General features: G+C 38.0%; 1 protein-coding gene across 4 annotated transcripts; it reads left to right on the top strand.

Moving 5' to 3' along the window:
* The first annotated feature begins 2,190 nt into the window (after positions 1-2,190).
* On the top strand, positions 2,191-19,522 carry LOC149075830 (uncharacterized). 4 transcript variants are annotated; one of them, XM_089243345.1, is made up of 5 exons: positions 2,191-2,785; positions 13,266-13,310; positions 16,223-16,555; positions 17,862-17,999; positions 18,301-19,522. In XM_089243345.1, the coding sequence occupies exons 2-5, from the start codon at positions 13,272-13,274 to the stop codon at positions 19,357-19,359; spliced, it is 1,569 nt and encodes a 522-aa protein (XP_089099471.1). In that variant the 5' UTR covers positions 2,191-2,785; positions 13,266-13,271; the 3' UTR covers positions 19,360-19,522. The 4 variants fall into 4 exon arrangements, with proteins under 4 accessions (XP_089099471.1, XP_089099473.1, XP_089099474.1 ...); XM_089243347.1 differs by having other exon boundaries at positions 17,862-17,966; XM_089243348.1 differs by lacking the exon at positions 2,191-2,785 and adding an exon at positions 7,414-7,723 and having other exon boundaries at positions 17,862-17,966.
* The last annotated feature ends 1,413 nt before the right edge of the window (positions 19,523-20,935 follow it).

The raw sequence follows: 20,935 nt of genomic DNA on the forward strand, positions 1-20,935 counted from the left end.
CATTTTAAACAAACCTCGTATATTTAGAAATTTGTGAGTCCACCGTAACTACGGACAGCTCGAATTTGGTGAACCTTATAGAGCAAAGTTCAGCTATATGTGCTGCGTTACGCTGGATTTTTTGCACACCACTGAAACCGAATACTAGTTTTTCACCATGCAAAGTGATCATCATCACGATATTCATACAAGAATGCCTCCACAGCATTGAATAGAAGTTATAAAAAAATATTCCAAAAAAGCCAAAAACAAACAATGGAACATTTTAATCACTGTTGCGAATCTGAGGAGAGGTAAAAGAGAACCCTTCTAAGAGAAATATCCTCTTGAAGGACGTCAGAGAGAGAGAGAGAGAGAGAGAGAGAGAGAGAGAGAGAGAGAGATTCCCCATTCTCTATACGTAATACAGCATGACCCTTCTCCCCTCGTCCATCATAGCAACACGCCATTCGGGAGGCCATTGCAGTAAATGGCAAGAAGAAGAGGAAAAAAACTTGCAGAGCCAGTTCAAAGAAAGAATCAGGTCAGATGATGGAAATTCAATAGCACGAATATATCCGAGTATAAAAAAAAACAGATAAAACAATTTTTACACTTGGCTGAAACACGATCGTAAAAAAAAATGTGAAAGAGTGTGATCTTGTGCTTCTGCAATCCATCCATATGTTTTTGTCAGTCAGTTGCGTAGGCTCAGGGTTGAGCATCAACAACTTTTTCTCATAACGCCATGTAACACGATTTTAGTTCGCTGGTAACCAGCCCCGTTTCCCAATCGCTTACGGCTAAAAAGGGCAGAAATTAATTTTGTGTTTTAAACTAGTGACTTTCAAAATTTTTTTCTAGTCACGAGCACTGCCTGTACCCATCATTAAAAAAAGAAGAGCACCATCACACCAAGTTTAACACACGTATAGCTGAAATCAGTATGATTTTAATCCTTAAATTTACATTGACATTTGTACAAGGTGTTTAATTAGAACGTTTATCAAGTGCTCGCGAGCACGAAATGGGGCACAAGCATCGAGCACTCTAGGTGCTTTAGTGAGCACCGTAGTGTTCACGAGCAACAGGTTGAAGATGATGATGCTTATTTTAAACTTTCCTTTTGAACTCTAGAGAGTCAATTTTTGTTCCTTGGGGGGTGGGGGCCAAATACCTGAAATGCAGGATTATGAGAGTTGTAAGGAATATCATGAAAATATTATACAATAAATATGACAATTTTTTCCTACAGTTGTCAGTTATTGATCACACAAATCACGAATACTCAAGGGTTGCCGTATTTCATCGGAACTAAAGCGGAACATACAGGCAATCATCGCCAATAAATCAACAAAAAAGTCAAATTGCCTCCCATCACCAAATCAAAGCTAAACCAAATAGCTGATTTTTGAAAGCAAAAACTACAGATATACAGGGTGATTCAAAACTCAACGTAGAACCTTTGGGGGGCGGGGGGGGGGGTAGAAAACACAAAACTAAACAGAATCACACTTTTTTTTTTTTTTGGCATGGCAAGAACCCGAAGCACTCTGTGAAACTTGACGTGTACACATACTGTCCTCATGTAAAGTATCGCTAAATAAAGAGTTTTTCCAAACATTATTGGCTTATCATTTCTGCACCTTCGTTTATCCTCCAGCTGATCAGGTTAGGGTTTCCGGTCATACACTCCTATGTGATTCTGTTTTATATTTTCTACCTCCCCTAAAAGTTTGTACGCCGAGTTTTGAATCACCCTGTATATACAACGGTATAATCACAAGTCTCTTCTCATTCCGCTTTGTATCATGAGATGCTAAAATTTTTAGAGAATACCAGCATTTTAATTATTTCACAACACCGGAAAGTACTGATGTCACCATTACGCATGGAAATATTTGTCACGTTAAATAGTTTTTCGCAGTTCTAGATGAGCAATCAGCAGCATTAACACACCTACAATAATATTGTAGAAAACGTAGAGAACCTATTTTTTTCAGTTAACACAGTGTAATCTCGGCACTTGTTGATTTTCGATGGCTGTGGGAATTAAATTCCCCCAGCAGCGTCGATTCAACTTTATTCAGACGCGTCTGCTTTACGAATTGCGTCACCCGGGGAATAAAAGCCTCCTCTACCTCATCATCTTTTATTATTATTATTTCGAGCCGAGTTGTGTATGTACTTACAGCTGGCTCTGATCCAGCCATCCAGCAGTGAGCCAGCCGTCTGACGCTACTCAAATGCATCGTCCGCGTATTTACTCAGTGATTTTCATTTGCTTCCAGTCGTTAGTGCGACTGGTCCAGTAAAAATAAAAAAAGCTTGTTTTACACGTTTGGAGAGAGAAGGAGAAGTATGATGGACTAGAGCGAGAAGCACAGTCTCTCTTCTTTGAAGAGTTTTTAGAGAAGACTGTTTTCTGACTTGGCTTTTTATATCAGACACTAGATGAATTAGATTTATTGCAACAAATAGTCAATTTTCTTCCATTTGTGGTCAGATTCGATAAAAAATGGACGTCGTTGGTCCGATGCCAGACGTCTATTGGTCGTGCGTGTGTATTGCGTAAATTGCCGACGTCTAGGCGTCGTCATCGTTAATATCGGTTTTGATATGCTGCTGCGGCGTCCGAGTAAGCTCCTTCTTCAATAAGGAACAGTGTTGTGTATGAGTGTGTGTGTAGCTTGAGATTTGCAATAAATCACTTCTAATAAACAGAATTGGATGTTCTCTTCTTCCTTCATTCGCTGTTTGCTTCGCTTCTGAGAGTCGACAGCAGGAATGGTGCTTCCAAGGATAAGTGAGTGTTTTATCGAATGTTTTGTGTATTCGATTACCGTATCGGTCTTTCATTGGATTTATTTTTTATTTACATAATTATGTGTGTAATTGAGAATATTGGGAAATTCATGGATAAGGTAAGAAACTTGTAAGTCGTAATCCTCCGATGCATCGTGTAACTGAGAGAGAGTCTTCAAATCTATTTGTCCTAGAAACTTTCTCAGGAAAAAATGTCTTAATGGGACTTAATACCTTTAACACATGGTGAAACACTATGGCCCTAATAAAAATATCATTAAAATATTATTTAATCATTGATTTATTTCCAATTATTTTACACATATGCTTAATTGTATGTACTATCCTATGCTGGTAAAAAGTTTTACATATCTTTGATATTTAATTCTTTGTAAATTTTCAAAAAAAAAGCATTAAAAACAGCTTAATTGCAGGAACATCAATGTGATTGAATAAAAATTGATTCAAAATAAATAAAACTATTCAGTTCATGAAATGGGGGGAAAATTTGAAATTTCATTGACTCAATATTATTTAAAATTGAATTTTAAATTTAAAAAATTTCTGACATTTTAAATAAAATCTTATATTTTAAATTAAAAACTTTGGATATTTTAAATTAAAAACTTTGGATATTTTAAATTAAAAACTTTGGATATTTTAAATTAAAAACTTTGGATATTTTAAATTAAAAACTTTGGATATTTTAAATTAAAATTTTTGATATTTCAAATTTAAATTTTAAAATTTAATTTTAAAAAAGACTGAGTCGATGAAATTTCAAACTTTTGCTTCATTTCATGAACTGAACAGTTTCCTTCATTTTGAATCAACTACATTGATGTCATGGTATTTTATAATGTTCGCAAGCTGTTTTTAATGCATTTTTTTTGAAAATTTACAAAGAATTAAGTATCGAAAATATGTAAAACTTTTTACCAGCATAGGATAGCACATACAATTAAGAACATGTTTAAAGAAATAAATTTAATTGAAATAAATTTTCAATATTTCTATTAGACCATGTTAAAGGTATTAAGTCCCCTTAAGTCTCCCGTTATACATTGTACGTAGTATCTGTAGCACATAAATATAATATAATATAATAATTCAATTTTAATGATTGGTAAATAAGAAATCGGAGATTAGGAAATTTGTCGTCCTTCCAATGCGTTGTATAAAGCTAAGAATTTTCAAAATTTAGTTATCCTTCTGCTCAGAAGAAAATTTCTAAACACTACCCCCCCTCTCCTTCTGTATTATCTTTGCAGTTTTTACCACCCTTCTGGTCCGTACCAGCGCCTCTAACAGGTGATGCCACCTTCTTTGGAGAAAAGTTCGGTGTAGTGGATAAGCTACAGTCAATCAATACAATCAATGGAGTACGACATTTGATTCTCACACACTTGCTTTAAAAACTTAAGCGGCATAATATAAATCACTAAATCCTCTTCAAAGTGTCATATCTTTTTTTAATTAAGTAAACTTCCTTCCGATTTTTAGCAGGTGCAGATTAATGGGTATCGTAAAGTGGAATGCCTTGGGTACAGATTTTAGACATTTTTTTGAATTATCTCCCTTATTGAATTGTCATTTTTTATTAAAAGTTGCACTACTAGAGATAGAGAGAGAGAGAAAGAATGAAAGAAGTTTGTGTCTATGTTTTTTTATGCAAGGGTTTTGCAACGTATTATAATGGAGAAAAATGAATTCAAAGTCGTACCCAAGTCACCCCTTCAGGTGGGGTGACTTGGGTACATTAATTACTCTATTACCTTGATATTTCGCCTTTCGAAGAGTATGTTCTCATCGTCTGCCTTAGTGTTAATCTTTAAATGTGATGTTAATTCTTAAATTGATTGAAAAGTTAATAATTCTATGTAATTTCTATAGGACCTGGGCCTAGCATTTTCTTATATGTTTGCGACATCTGTATAACTGTGGGTACCTGTAACGAATATAGAATACTGTTCTCAAACCACCCCGCAATACTTAAAAATTCCACCAATCATTCAACCCTTAATTAACAAGTTAATTTAATTAGAAAATTTATCCCCACGGTTGAAACAGTAGATATACTTACCAAAAAAACTTCTATCAAGATTGAAAGATGTAACCACAAAGCTCTGCAAGCAAAGTTTTGCAATGGTTTCATGAAACCTTAAAACACAGGTAGGCGTAAAAAAAAGTCGTGATAGTTATGAGAGATATGGGAACAATTTTGAATCATGGAGACTAACTCTTGCTGCTATATCTAGAATCACCTCTCTATTTAATTCACAACAGCTATGCCGTCATCTAAAATAAAAAAAATTAAAGCATATCACCCTGCTAGTCACCTAGTCACCCCATTTTACGGTATAGGGAAAAGTATTCCATTGCAAAATCCACTTTACAAAATATCTGGGTTTGTCAATGCTAAAATAAGAGGCTTTTAAGTAGACGAGTTATCTCGTCAATGCCGTTTGAAAAATAATGGGATAATAGTGATAATCTTGAAAAACATTTCTATTGTGACATGATAGTTGGGAAAACTCATTATGACTGATTCATTCATGCATCAGTCATAATGATGCATAATTAATGCATTTTGAATAGAATGACTAGTATTTATATAGAAAATCAGACATTTTTCAATGGAAATGTTCTTGTTTTTTTTGGTGATGTTTGTATATGTAATATTAATTAGCTTTTAACGATGTTATTCGCTCACAAAATCTCTTGATGATGTCGTGAAATAGCAAGTCATCTTTATTTCTAATTTGATTCTCACTCTCTATACGCGTCTCATTGTAATTTACATGTTCGGGTTGATTTGTCTTCAATGTTAAAAGGTCATTCTGTTTCCCTAATCGTATTTTTTTATGAATTAATTATTATTGAACGAATGAAAATTTCAATTGGATATAGCAAGATTAGAATGTTGCCGTATTGAGCCACGCCTGATAGTTTTGTTAAGGTTATTAACATGATTCCGTAGAAATCAAGATCGCCCGTTTTCTCAAGGGGACTATGCAAAAAATTAATTTGTTAATTTTTCTTATGAATACACGACCCCTCAATTTTTTTTTAGATTTTTAAGTAATTGAATGCTATTTGAAAACTTTTCGTAATTGTTTTTCAACTCAACGGCTGCAGAGTTGTGCAAACCATTTGGGGTAGAATAGTTCATGCTTATCCCAAAACTACTTGAAAAAATTTAAAATTGAGAGAAAAAAAACTCCCGTACTTAGTTACACCTGAAGTTTTATATTATACTAGCTATAATACCCGGCGTTGCCCGGGTTTTCTTCAATGAGGCTTTTTTGGATCACGTGATATCTCCATCTTTCTTTGAGGGACATGCAAACCGTGTCCAAGTTCACCAATATAGCGACTTCCTACGCGACTCATGAAATAAACAAATCTAGATTTGAAGAAACGTAAAAAAAAATAAAAATTAATATATATATTTTTCTTTTTTTTAAAGGGTGCTAGGTATTCGATCCCTCCCCCCCCCACCCCCGAACTTCAAGTTATCCATCTCTGCCTGTTTCTGCTTCAAAAAATGCTTAATTAAAGCTGTAGAGTTTTTTCGATGCACTTTTTACGGGCCCATAATTAATTTTAAAACAACCTAAACTGTATGAATTTATGCAGTTCAATATTAAAAGACGATACGGAGACATTAATTTTCATGCTTGAGAAGATATAAATAAAAAGTTGAAATCAATGCACGAATATCCAACTCAAAAGTAGGTCCGCCTAATTACTTCATACTTAATCCCCTGGGCTTCGTATATCTCTAAGCGAACTCAATATTTAAAAAATCGAGTATTTAATACAATTTTTAAAATTATTGATGTGACAGAAAAAACCCCACCAAATTTCCGCCTTTCTACATTAAAATCGGCAATTTTAACACTGATTTCTGTATTATACATATACTGACAGCGTTGAAGAAATGACAAACCATTGTAAAGGCATATGCACGTCTTAAACGCATTGCTAGGGAACCACGGTAACCAAAGTAAACGTTCGGAAAGTGATTGTTGAGGTCCAAAAACCATTGTTGCCCGACAGTTTTTTTGCCCATTTGGGGCACTTACCCTGCTCTGACGAAATTTTAAAGTAGCCTATCGTTTAAGTAGGGTCCCATTGCAAAATTTGGCGACGATCGATCTAAAATTGTAGATTTGTATAGAGAACACACACACACAGACAGACAGAAAATCAATTTTATATGTATAGATTTGTGCTCCTTAAAAATCCTAACCTGAGAGTCAAACCTTAGGACGTCGGGTCCTTAACCCCGTTTAAATTACTTGAAACGATTTCCTCTAGCAAAGTTTAAGAATATCATTTAAATTTTAGTAATAATCCATCTCCAATTTACCCCAGATAAATCTTATACATAAAAGAGTAGAAATAAAAAGTGATGAATATATTTGATTTAAAAAAAAAACTGTATAAAAAACTGAAGTAAACAACTCGCACACACACCCGTGTACGTGAAGACATTTTGTTTTATGATAAAAGCATTGCATCACGATTTTTGACCCTATGTTTGTTCTGTGGTTGCGCAATCTCGTTATCGAGGGCCACGAGTTTACGAAATATCTCCGTTTTGTTTGCTTTTATTCCTATTTGGTTTTTCTTCTCTTTTTCGAGTGATTATAATGTCTTCCTTTTTTATTTTTTTCGTTACATGTTTTCATTCGATTTACTTCGTGTTTCACATTCCCCCAGTCTTTTTTTTGTTGTTTTTCTTCACTCCATTGGATGGATGGATGATTACCCGGATGCCGATAATGATCCGATTCAATTGGAATCTCCTCTGCAGAGTTTTTAATGACTAGAACGAACTTTTGTGATCACTCTGTGTGATTCTAGAACTTTTGTTTTTTCAGTTCTCGCTCCGTGGGCCGTGGACTCGATATGATGGCGATGCTACCAACAAGCAAGTGTTCCAACTACATTCTATAGTTTTCATTGATAACGTATCTCTCCAATTGTTCCCGTTTCTGTTTGCGTATTGTCAAAAAAATCCGTATATTTTTTGTGAAATGTTATGACTTTTATCATGTATATATATATATTGTTTGCAATTGCATTTTCAATTGGGTTTCTGAAATATATGACATCCACATTTGTTATGGGCATCTTTTTCTCAGCCACCTCGTTGGGCATTTTGCCTGTTGTGGTGTTGTATTTCTATTTTGATCATCTCTACGCAATCTATCAGGCTTTAGTATTTTGCGGACCGGTAAAAATGTACTTTTTGGGTTATTGAATTCATAGTATTTTGATTATATCATGGTTTTGACAAGCATTTAAAGTCGAAATATGCCGTTAATTTATTTTAATCCCGTTTTACCTCTTGGAGGCAGAGCCGCCCTTAGGAGTGTGCTATCGGTCACCTCACTAGTGGTAATGGAAGTGAAAAAAAAATCAACTTATTTGTTAAACAAGGTGTCTGAGCTTCAACTATGACAATATAAATGCTAATATTCGTGAAACTTACATTATTATTATCACTATTAATTATCCGTCTCACGAAGGATAACTCCGCCAAGCAGCCATAACTACGCATTTTGTTTTTCTAGTTGTGGACCCAGAGCTGAGAACCAAACAAGGGACCGATACTATTAAAGGCTTTCCATTCTTAAAATAATTACTTCCATTAGTTCTTAAAATAATTACTTCCATTAGTTCTTAAAATAATTACTTCCATTAGTTCTTAAAATAATTACTTCTTCTATTAGTTCTTAATTTTCATCAACTCTTGAATTATTTCTTTCTCATTCATTCTTCTTATTTTCGATTGCTCAATTTAAAATTCTCATCCGTTTATGAATTGTTGCTTTCATCAATTTAAAATTATCTGCAGTCTTGAATTTTAACCAATTCGAAATTTTCATTAACTTTTCTGTTAATTTATATTTAATTGTGTGTTTAAATTTTTTTCTGTGCGGATATTTTCACCATTTCCTGTATATTCCGGGAATGATATATGAATTTTTGAATGCATGAGTTCATATCTCCACAAAACACATAAAATCGGGGCAAAAGTAGTCCTAAACATTTGGGGCCAAGAAATTGTCAAAAATCTCGTAGTACCGCTGCTATTTTCGCACCGAACCCCGCGTGTGGTAACGACGACCCTGCTTGAGGAGATTGCATACGTCCGGCACCTGCATGGAAATAAATTGGTACGCCGACTTACGAAATTAATTCACATTTCCTTTGATGAAGTCTATTAAATATTGAGCACAAAAGAACCCTTCCCCGATGTTTTCGATAACTTTAGCCATGTTCGTAACCTGAATTGCGCGCAAATCGAGACAATCACATGAGCTCTGTCTCTGTGAATACATTTCTTTTCTCGGTAAATCCTTCACGGGATTCGATATGAAAGACATGGTGATATAGGGAACAGGTTTTTGAACATTGCTGGAAATTGAAATTACGCAATAATTTTACCATACAATTTATGCAGATGAACCCCCACTATAACTAATCGATTTTACGAGAGCGAACGATCTACGTATAGATTTAACCTCTTAACGATCAAGGACGATATATCTTTTTCCTTATGTAAATGAAAGAAATCCATTCTGGCTCTTTCTTTCTTCCTTCATTGGTAACTCTATATATAAAAGATTTTTTTTTCTTTTCCTTCACCTCAACATTTTTGTTTGTTTTTTCGCCCTCGCTACGGTTTGATCAAAAGAAAAATATAGTGGGCATATATAAGGTACATAAAAGAAAGCTGAGAGAGAGAGAGAGGTAGAACAGTAACCTGCTCTCCTCTCTTCATTCATTTTCCATACATTTGCAATTATACCTGTTTTTGAGATTTAGTTCTGCTAGTTCAACAGCACATCGTCCAAATTTTTTGTTAAAAGCCGGTATGTAAAAGGGGTTTAATAATACGTATTGCGTGTATATTAATGAAACGGTGACCATAGTGAGTAGTGATATAGAGCAATGAATTCCGATATGTTCTTCGGTGCGCCAACTCCAGTCTTCCTGCCTTCGGAAATGGCTGCCGATTGAATTTATTAGAATTCATTCACGTTGGAGTAAGATTCCCAAACTTCTTACTTTCACGGGCATTCGTGTCCGATCTGGGGTGATTTTATGGCACCCCCTTAACTGCTATCAGGAGCATACGTAGGATCGACCTTTGGAGGAGCACAGGGAATTTTTTCCAGGGGAGTGTTGAGCCAACCTTCAAAAAACATTTAAATAAACAGAAAATGGTTAAAATAGCATATAAAAAGTATTTTCTTTGGATATTCCAATTTTTTAAATAAAGTATGTTAATTTTTTTGGTTGGCTTGCGGGGAGGGTGGCACGAGTTCCCATGAACCCCCTCATCAACATTCATCGCATATGCCTCTGAATGCAATGACATATTTATTTGGAAAAACACATTGCAGCACTACTGACTGATATCAAGAACCTGATACATTAGGCAACCTTTAGTATCACTGGCAACCATATCGGGTCCTTGGGTCCGTGAATATTCTAACGGGTGGGTCCGCGGGTGAAAATCAAGTAGAAAGGGAGCCTTTCACGGAGGTGGGGATACAAAGAGTTGTGAAAAAAAACAAAGATATGAGGCAGTCTAAGCGAAATTATAGCGGGGAAAAGTGCGACTACTTTTACAATACAGTAGGAACCCCCCCCCCCCTCCCCCGCATAGGAAGGAGCCTGACGGGTATCTAGACAGGGATGAGAACAAACCTTCTTATTTATTTATTTATTTCTTCTTCTTCTTTGAGTCACAAATTTACTCAGAAATTAATATAAAAAGTAGACAGGGTCTCGATCGTGGATCTGGAAGCCCCTGTTAAATGCAGGGCCACAAAACTATGGTCTGAAGCGCACCATTAGCGAAACAAAGGAGGAAACCATTGCTTTATAGCGGTGGTTCTCAACCTGGGGCCATATGGTCCCCTTAAGGTATGGTATTTTTGAGGTGTGTTATCTAAGAGGGCCACGGATGAAAATTGAATGCAAGGGAGCCATGGTAGGTGATTGAGGTTGGCTATAGAGAGCTGTGGAAAAAACAAATTTGGATACGAAGAAATCGAGCTCGTAAGTGAAATATGGTGAGAAAAAATGTATCTACTTTCAGTATATAGCGGAGCTGCCCGTAGAACCGGGACTATTGGAGGCCTACATGATGAGGTCTGGTACTATGATCTTCTTGAATAAGTACATATATTGATATGCAAGTTGCTACTTTCAGCAAAGGGTGAGGTCCCTAGACTTTGCCCAGGGACGCATGATGTTGAGATAACCTGTACAGAACCCCACTAAGAAAGAAGCTCGCTGAACACTAGTCCATGGTAGGCGCGGATCCAGTGTGATATGACGGAAGGGACGATTTACCGTGCAGGTTCGTTGAAGAGTCCTACATTTTAGAGGACATATCCATTTTTTCCTATATAATTTGGTTCTTGGTAAGGATAATTGCCTCGATCGCTCCCCTCTAGAGCAACACGCGCGTGACCCAGGGGTTTAGAGATGGAAAAAGTATTTCATTATATATAAATGTTAAGTTTTTCTTTCTAAATTCACGTCAATAAGAAGAAAGCGTTTCGCTCCTGGATTGTGGAGGTTTCCCGTAATAGACGTAATAGACAAATCGGCCACGAGAAGAAAAAAAACTGGGCCCATGGGTTAAAAAATTGTTAAGAAACACTGCTCTAGAGCAAAGTTAATCTAGAAATTCCAGAGCTGTTAGCATTAATAATGTGAGGCTCTCTCACCTCTCCAATGAACTTTTTCTCGTACGTGTCAAGTACGTAAGTTGAATGTGGTAAAAACATTAAGAAAACGAGCGTGCAAATGGGGCACTCGCAATCAAAACGGCCCTGATCCTTAAAAGATTGAAATAATGTATCAAGATTAGGAGAATTATCGAAGAAAACCTTCTCCTTGTAATTTGAGATAGAAACTTGATACTACATTTATAAATTTGTCTGAAGTGGACTCGAGTGGCGATATCCTTTTCTTCTTAAGAAAGGTCAAAGTTCTCTTGAAATGAAATCTATCTGATAGTGGTCTTCACACACAAGTTTAACCGAATATCGTCATTGCGGTCAAATGTAGGCTCGCGTACGTTTACGGATATAAAATTCAATTTTTTGGAAAGGATAGACTAATATTAACTACATAATTGAAAAATATTAAATAAAAAATATAAAAATCACTCATCCCTAATGACAGTAACATGCAGGCTGAACTTTTGCTTTAATTCGAACTTTTACGAAATCCCCTTGAGTTTTCCATCAAATTTAACGTTGAAATTTCTTGTTTAATTTGAATTGTTTTCAATTGTTTTGGATAATTCGATGTTGGAAGGAAAAAAATCGTGGTTTTTGTATGAGCAAATTTAGTTTGGAAAAGTTCAGCAGCAAGACTTTGTTTCTCTCGACCAAGTTGTTATACAACAAATCTTTGAAGACCAAAAATACATAATTTGATAATTCCGACGTAATTTCAACACACTACGGATGCCTTTTCATCGATCTTGACTTCGGGTTTGAACTGCCACAACTTAAAAAGAAATGTGGAACCACTTCTAAAGATATATCCAGGTTTAATTAATGAATGACTTGATAAAAAAAACTAGTTCTTCTTTCCTTTAAAATGGCACCCTTTTGTATGCTTAAACGAACGTCGGAATTTAATTTGCTTTTCGCGTTAGATTTATTTTTATAGCTACTCAGTTCGACAAAAAAAAAATTGCATTGCTATAATTTACACCGAAATCCGTGGCTACTTTACACCAATGCTGAAAAAAGGATTCAACGTTAACTGACGGCTAATGAATGATTCTAACAAAATTCTAATGAATATTTCCATGAAGTTTCGATTCTGCTCGACAGGAGACGTTATCGGTCAACTCATGCATTTGAGTTTTGCGACTGAAAATTTAACCTTTTCTTGACAAAAGTGAGTAGCGCAGATATATTTAGCAAACGATATCCGAAACGGCGGATGCATCAGCAACTCAAATACCTGAGCTGACTTATAACGCCTCTTGTCAGGCAAAATCAAAACTCAATGAAACAGATATTTTCTGGATTTTATGCCGAGGTGAACCCGAAAAGAAAAATCACCCGGTCTCCGCGTGGGACACGAACCCAGGTCCTCTTGCATTTCGGCCAAGCAACTTGCCCAGTACCATACCAGATACGATATGGCTTTTCACTTTGGTGTAAAATCCAGAACATGTCTGTTTCCTTGGTATATTGGGCTGAGAAAAAGTCGTCTATCTCTAAAATCAAAACTGTTTGGAAATATTTATTAGAATAGCCACTAGTTACCGTTAAATCCTTTTTCTCATCATTGGTCCAAAGTCAACCCTGTAGGTGAAAAGTAGTCTCGGATTACGGTATGGTTATTGATTAGTTTCATCGCTTAATATCCTATGTCGTTTAAACTGCGATTTTCTAAAAAAGTAATTTATTCTTTTATTTCAGGCCCTGATGGAACCGGAGATATCCGATGGTTCTAATCATTCGTCGGTAAGTTTCATTTACACCTTCAATACTTATGGTCATTATGAACGACCTTTTTTTATGTGCAAATTTATCTCATCTACACTCTGATAAGAAGAATGCACTTCAAATAAAACCTTATACCACTACTACTGCCGGAAAAAAAACAGTAATAAAAACAGAAATGTCTAAAGTATCTTTATTGAAATAGCTGATAAGCAATAGTCATTTTAGCGCTCTTCAAGGAAATGGACCATTCTCCATGGCTGCCGGTAACACAATATTTTTTTTCGATTTATTTAACATGTTAGGCTCTGTTTGTGAAAACTTATTCCATTTGATCATATTTTTTAACGTACCACGGTCATTTTCTACACACGAGGGCCAATTAGACCGGGACCTACAATCTATTGCCGATTCCGAATGTCAGCCTTTTATTACACTCACCGAGAGATTGGTATGCTAACCCCTCGATGTGAAACTCCGTGAGGTAGCAAATATTTTCTTGTGGTCATATCGCCGTTTCTGTTGTACCTTCGCGTCAGGAAAGTTTCCGACAAGGACGAACCGGGTATCGAACTCACGATACCTCTAAAACATCCTTTGGTACTTTGTGCGAGTATCTTATCGACCTGGGCTACCGCGCACGAATTTCCTCCACTGATGTTGGATTCATTTGTGATCATGATTTAGTTGTTGCTGTCTTCAGCATCCGGCTTCCGACTCGCAAACGAGGAAGGGCAATGTCTGCTAGCTTGCTAGCTCATTCGCTACACATGGGGACGAAATTAAATAGCGACGCATGCCTATTCTATCTCCCCTTGACCTTATATGCCGTGCGTTTGTCTGGAATTTGGAGCGAGACTACTTTCCATTGGAATTGCTCGTTTCCTTCCTTGATGCATGGGAACAAGTGGGCGGGTCGCGATTCCTCAAATCTTCGAGTCATTTAAACTGGCATGCTACATTGAAACTGGTTTTAGTCACTCATCTCTTCCTTAAAAATGAATAGTGATAACTGAACACAATGCTCTAATTGTTTTAGAAAAATTGTTTATGTATCAGATGAGAAAAGTATTATGATCTTCAAAAAACATTGAAAAATCTCTCTGTGAATTGCGTATAAGAAATGATGAGTGGAGATGACAGAATTTAGTTGATAGTTTATTTAGCATCACATAAAATTCTTCCCAATCATGTGAAAAATGAAGTCAGAAAATAATAATTCAAGAATTAACATGATTGCTGTTAGAAAAAAAGGACTTATTGTTAGGGACTGTTACCCGGCCGACTGTTGTTATTTTATCGATGTTGTGTGTTTGTGAGTATATGCGAGGCCCCAGCGTATTCATGTTGTCAAAATTATGCATGTTTCGAACTTTTACTGATGCCGCCATCTATTTTCCGTATTTTGAAATGAAAATAACAGATGCGTATTTTCGTATTATGTGAGTATCGAGTTGAAGAAAACACTATATTGCTGTGTTATGGCAATTTTTGGATAGCGTTTTGAATGGTTACAAAATTTAAACGCATCAGAATAAATATTATTTGTTCGAAAGATTGTCTGAGGGGCAGGGGTTCTCAAACTTTTTCCACCCGCGGCGCCTTTTCCCCCTATTAAATGCTTATTCACGAGCTCCGCCGGCTCCCCAGAGATGTTTAACAGAGAATATTTCCGGAAAACCTTTGTCAGAGTCAACACTCCACGGCACCTCTGACAAAGGTTGGAAGCGCACCAGGGAGCAGCGGGGCATATTTTGAGAGCCCCTGGTCTGAGGCTTTAATTACTGTCGTTGAATGTAATGAATAAAAACTCTCGGCCGCTGGCAGTACAGAATATGGTCCAACAGCCCGGAAGTTTTACATATTGCATATCCTCTGTATATAACGTGTTTAGGATGACCAAACTTTACAGCGGTGCATTATTATCGGTACATTGGTTGTGCACGTAAATAAACGGTGTTTCCGTCTTTGAAAAAATAAGTGCCGAGGTTTTTATTGTCTTTTACACCTTCCAAGTATATGGCACGATGTGTTATATCTTGGGGTTTGGTATGCTTGGGCTAGTAGGCTTTTGCAATTTAGGGACCTCAAATTTAAACATGGTAAATTCGTTGACTAGCATTTTTTTACCTTTATTTTGATGAGGAATTTTGATGTTTACTTGCCCAGGTCCGCATCCATTCGAAGTCAGGTATTGGCTGGCCCTCATTGTGCCTGCATCGTGTATGGAACTTCTTTAAAACAAATTTAGTATATTCATTGCTTCTCGGTACGCATTGATTAACATAAAATTATTACCCTCGTTAATTTCATTGGGCATGTCGTCAATAATAATTAACATTGAATGAAAGTAATGACTTTAAAGGTTTCATTATTGTGCTATGGAAAATGTGGGTCATGTTAATATGCGTGAATATGTTAACCCCTTAATGATCAGGGACTACTACAAGATCAGGGTCTATTACAAGACATCTCTTTTTAACGGAAGTGGAAGGAAAACGTTCCATCTCTCTCTGTGTTTTCTTTACGCCTTTTCTCATGGCGAAGCTTCGTTGTAATCATATGAACATAAGTGTTTTTCCCCTCCCTGTTCTTTGTATACTCCTGTTTAGTGATTCCTTCCCCCCCCCCCCCATATGTATAAAATGCATCTTTGTACTATATGTCATATGAGAGAGAAAGATATCGTATAGGGGACGGTTTATCACGAAAGAATATATTGCACTCATCTTTCTCTCTCTCTCTTCTATTTTTAACATGCGGACAGGAAAAACAGTTTTTTAGGATCTATCGCCGATACTTTAAAAATGCAGATCACCCAAATTTTTCCCAAGCCTGTACGTGAAGGGATTACAAAAACGGAATTAAAATGACATTTATGAATTTTTTTGTTGTTTTCGACTGTTTTCGTTGAGATTGCTATTACATTTTAGGCTCCGAAATCCACAGGTGAAGAAGACAACAATTTCCAAACGAGCGAGTTGCTCCTCGATTACGATCTTCCAGATCTTTTAGAGTTCAGTGCTCTCGAAGATATACTAGAGGGAAGCGATAGTCCACTCTTTCCAAGGAAACAAGCTCTTCAAAGATCGATCGCCGTCGCAGAGGATGAGATCGAACTGAACGACGACGAAGACAAGAGATTTATATTCATCTGCAAAGTCTGCAAGGAATCCTTCTATACCATCAGAGCCTGCGAAAGGCATATCATCAAACGCGGTCACACGTATCCTCTGATAGCTCTTCAGAGTTCCGACATGAACGGAGTAAGTTTTATTCCCATTACATGCTACTTAATGAAATCACTAGTCCACACATTCGTGCATTTATGTCATTTGATCTACTCGGAATGGAACCATACAGGAAAAGCCGCAACTAGAAGCTCGGTCAGCAGGGGCAAGCATGCATTCTAGCGCCCCCTTGTAATGTTGAAAGAGAGGCAAAAGTGTGAAGTTTGCGCCCGTTCTGGTCCAGCACCGGGGCGGCAGACCAGGCTGCTTCCCCCCCCCCCCCGGTTGCGGCCCTGCATACAGGAATATTACAGGAGAATCATTTCATTCTACTAAGGTTAGTTAAAGTTAGTTAAGTTCACAACAAAAAGTTGAAGAGACATAGTCCCGTCACTCACCAGGGGGAATTGAGTGCTTTGGGCGGAGATTTTAATGTTTTGCCAGTTGGTGCAGGGCCGCAACTAGGGGGGAGCAGGTGGGTCTCGTGCCGCTAGACCCGAGGGGGCGCAAATTTCATTCTGAAAACTCTCTTTCAACATTACAAGGGGGCGTCAAAATGCGCGCGTGTCCCGGGTGACCAAGCATCTAGTTGCGGCCCTGAGTGTGTGCATACTTTTCTCAAAGAATTTCTTGAGCTGCCATAGCTACCGGTCCTACACTTCCGCTCCAGAGGATTACCCTATCATTTTAGATGCTTTTTCAGTGGACCTAATAGGTAGAAGCCATACTACTAAACAAGACATGCACCTCGTTCATATTCCTCTACGGAACTTCTAACGAATTGGTACATTTTGGAATGTGTCTGTATACGTATAGTGAACCTTCCGTGAAGGTTTTTTCTGTATAATGCTTTTTACGTGTAGTGCTGCCATCTGCAATCGATTTTTTTAAACTATGAGTTTTTTTCTTCAACTCATAGTGAAGGTACAACGTACCATAGGTAGCAGCCATAGAGTAACAGGTACGAATATCAAGGTGAATGTTCCGGTACTGAAATTTGGCAAGAAGATTGCTTATTTTCTGGTCCATATATGGGGTGAGCATCAGGGGGCGTGTGTAAAATCAGCCTTTGAAAGGGCCTTTCACCGAAACCTATTCACCGACTGTCAACCTTCCCCTTCCCGACACATAGCTCTGGGTCCCCTCCAAAGCTGCATTAAGAGAACTTACAAGCGGCTTTGGTCCCCTCCTACTCATAATCCAAGTTTAAAGGTAACGTGAGCCAGGCATATAAGTTGAGAATAGATGAAAACACGATATCATTATGTGATTTATTATCATTACAATCGAAATGTTGATATAATCATTTGTTGTTGTTGTTGTTGTTGTTGCCTATTTGCAGGAAGTGTGCGAGAGCCTAGTCCTTCCCGATTCCCTGGAAGAAAGGAACTACAAGACTCTGCCATCTTCGAATTTCTCACCGATATACATGGGCAAATGGTCGAAGGTAATCTGTGAGTTAAGACATCGTTTTGGTCAGGTAAACAAGTCAAGATGATGCTATTCAGGTGATGCCATCGCGGGAAGAGTCGAGCACGCGATGTCATTCACCTACGTAGATAGATTAGATGCGACTCCTACGACAGAGAAGTTCCATTCATAAAACACTTTTGCTAGCAATAAAAAAAAAATTGTAATTTGGGTTTTAAGGCAGCTTTTTTGTAGTCTAAATTAACTAAAAGGTGTTTTCTTTTCTTTTTGCCCTCTTTCTTTTATTGCGCATGAAATCACGACTATGAAAGGTTTGCCACATACTTACATGTTTATGATTGTCTTTGCAGGAGCCCGAGGGTGATGGTATGTTCTGCAAGGACCTCTTGCATAGTAATCATCATCATCATCCTGCCGATCGTTACAGCCAGCCTGACGTCACACAGACAGAACCCAAAGCTCCAGAAGACGAGATCGTGCAGACCATGAAGAAACTGAACGAATGTTTCCAAAATCTGGTCTCTCTGCCCGAGAGCGAAATGGGAACGAACGAAAATGGTTTCGAACCGAATCCGACAGTCGAACAAAGCGATACGCCTTCAGTCGACGCTGCGAAAGAAGAAGAATTGTATAATGGGAATCAAGTCGACGGGGAAACGTACAGATTCAACGGCTCTGGAACATGGCCCGACATTCGTAATGATCTCACTGAAAACGAACGCCATCAGGAAGAAGAGAAACTGCCCAGAAACGAGACTTTGGACGATTATCTTCACAGAGCGGACACGTTGCCACGAAGTTTGACCAAGCACAAGATTTATGTCGACTTCCTGGCTAACGAACTCCTGTGCGAAGGATGTGGCTCCACATTCGGTTCGTTGAATGAAGCGTCCGATCACTGGAAGATTTTCGGGCCTGCAGGTGATGCGACAGAATCCAGCGTCGACGTCACCGACGGCAAAGGCGATTGTAAGAGTACGAGTGACGCCGTTGATGGGCCGGAACCCGAAAGTGCATCGAAACACCTCCAAGATTCTCCAAATGTGGAACTTTGCCAAACACTGAAGTCGGATGACGTGGACTGCTCCGGCGGTGACGCTCCAGGAAACGACGGCGGTCCAGAGGAGTCATCATCGTGCAACAACGATCCCGAAAGCGGATCCAACCACGTCTTTGGCAATGACGATTCATCCAGAAAAATGTCGGGATTCTTGATCCCTTTCGACGAGAAACAAAATGGCGGTGCCAACTACGGCACGGGATTGAGCGAAAAAGAGCTTTTGATAATCGATGACAAAAGGCGTAACAAGAAGAAGAAAGATTCCAAGGGCAAGAAGAAGAAGAAGAAGAACAAGCCTCTGAAGTTTATCAGGAGGGCATTTATGCTCACCCTTACGTTCCTATTTTAGACTTGCATCTCCTTCCTCGCTGTTGAATTTGTAATGTGTACTGTATTTGTATTGTTGTGTTTTTGGAAGTGCAATGTAAGCAGAGATCTTTTTCTGCATTTAAGCTGTTGAATGTAAATTCTTTCTTTTTCTCGTTTTGCAAGTAAATCTCATGGTTGTATAACGTTGTCTCGTGTGATCATTCACACACAGTCATGACTCATGGCCTTTACGAGATTCGAAGCTTTGTCCAAGATTGGAGTGACCCATTTCTCACTTCAGAAGATTACTGTTCATGGTGACGAATTCCATTTAGTAAAAATTCCAACCACGAGGTACAAACCTTTAAGATACATCGTTTTTTAACATTTCTGAACCCAACGACCAATCAAATGTCTGGAACAATTAAAAGGACCAGTTACTTACAGTTAGAAAGTATCTTCAACTTAATACTATCATAACATGTGGAAATTCAAGTATATACAATCTTTACTTAAAAATGTGGAATACGGAACAGTACCAGCAAGAACACGAAACAAGCAAAGAAGCAGGGGGGGGGGGGGGGGTCAGTAATTTAGAAATAAAAGCAGAGGGCCAAAAATTCTGAAAACAGTTAGTGGTCAGAAATTCAGAAAAAAGTTGAGGAACAGAAATTCAGAGAAAAAGCTAGGGACCAGAAATTCATTTCAACAATAACAGAGGGTGGGCGAAAAGTCCCTAACACATTTTGACAATTAATAAAAAATCAGCCCTAACTAACATAGAAACATACGGTTGGAGCCATATTTCTGATCGGGCAGTGTTTTTTTTTAAATAAAAAATAGTTCAAGATCTCACTCACAGATGGCACTGTCACAAAATGTTGACACAACACAAAAAAGTACGGAATAAATATTTTAGATGGCGCAGCAGATCAATCATGAAATTCCCCTGGTAGTGGTTCGTTGATGGGATCGCGCTTTTATGTAGCCCTCTCGGCATGGCCCCCACATCCTGAAACAGGGCCCCCAGGCTAGGATCTTTTGCGGGCCCCTTTTATGATGAATTTATAGCGTAAAAAAACAAAAAATGGTGAAAATTGTCCCGGGCCCCAGGGCTGGAGCCTTGTCAGCCTACCCCTTGTGGGGGCCATGCCTCTCGGTCACCATTTTTAACACCTCTCGATTTCGTCCTGCTGGGATATGTCAAGGTCAAAGACAAAGTTTATTCCTCACGTGCAATAACTTGAGCGACCCGCCGCATATTTACCCATCACTGTAAGTGACTGCGTCACGGTTCCAGACCACTCAAGCTGCCCACGGCGCATTTACAGATCACTTAGTTAAGTGTCCCTTATTCAATCATTACACTTCACTCATAGTTAGAAAAAACTGGTGGAAGATGGCAGCACTACACATAAAAAGCATTACACAGAAACAAACTTCACATCAGGTTTCGCTATACGTACACGCACATTCCCGCATGTACCAATTCGTTAGAGGTTCCGCAAAGGAATATGGACGAGGTGCATGTCTGGGTTTAGTAGTAGTTAAGTGTCCCTTGAAACTATTTCAAATCAATGAAGTGCCCGACAAACCAGTCACGGCCCAGGCTCTGT

This window comes from Pholcus phalangioides, unplaced genomic scaffold (genome assembly GCF_987345545.1).
Source record: "Pholcus phalangioides strain wild (caught in Gottingen) unplaced genomic scaffold, Ppha-v1.0 ptg000015l_1, whole genome shotgun sequence".
NCBI lineage: Eukaryota > Metazoa > Arthropoda > Arachnida > Araneae > Pholcidae > Pholcus > Pholcus phalangioides.

What these genes read in the sequence shown, in the direction of transcription:
- LOC149075830 (XM_089243345.1), top strand. Translation starts at nt 13,272, where the DNA reads ATGGAACCGGAGATATCCGATGGTTCTAATCATTCGTCG. An exon ending in ATGGTTCTAATCATTCGTCG is followed by an intron (nt 13,311 to 16,222) that starts GTAAGTTTCATT and finishes ATTACATTTTAG; the next exon opens with GCTCCGAAATCCACAGGTGA. An exon ending in TAAGACATCGTTTTGGTCAG is followed by an intron (nt 18,000 to 18,300) that starts GTAAACAAGTCA and finishes TTGTCTTTGCAG; the next exon opens with GAGCCCGAGGGTGATGGTAT.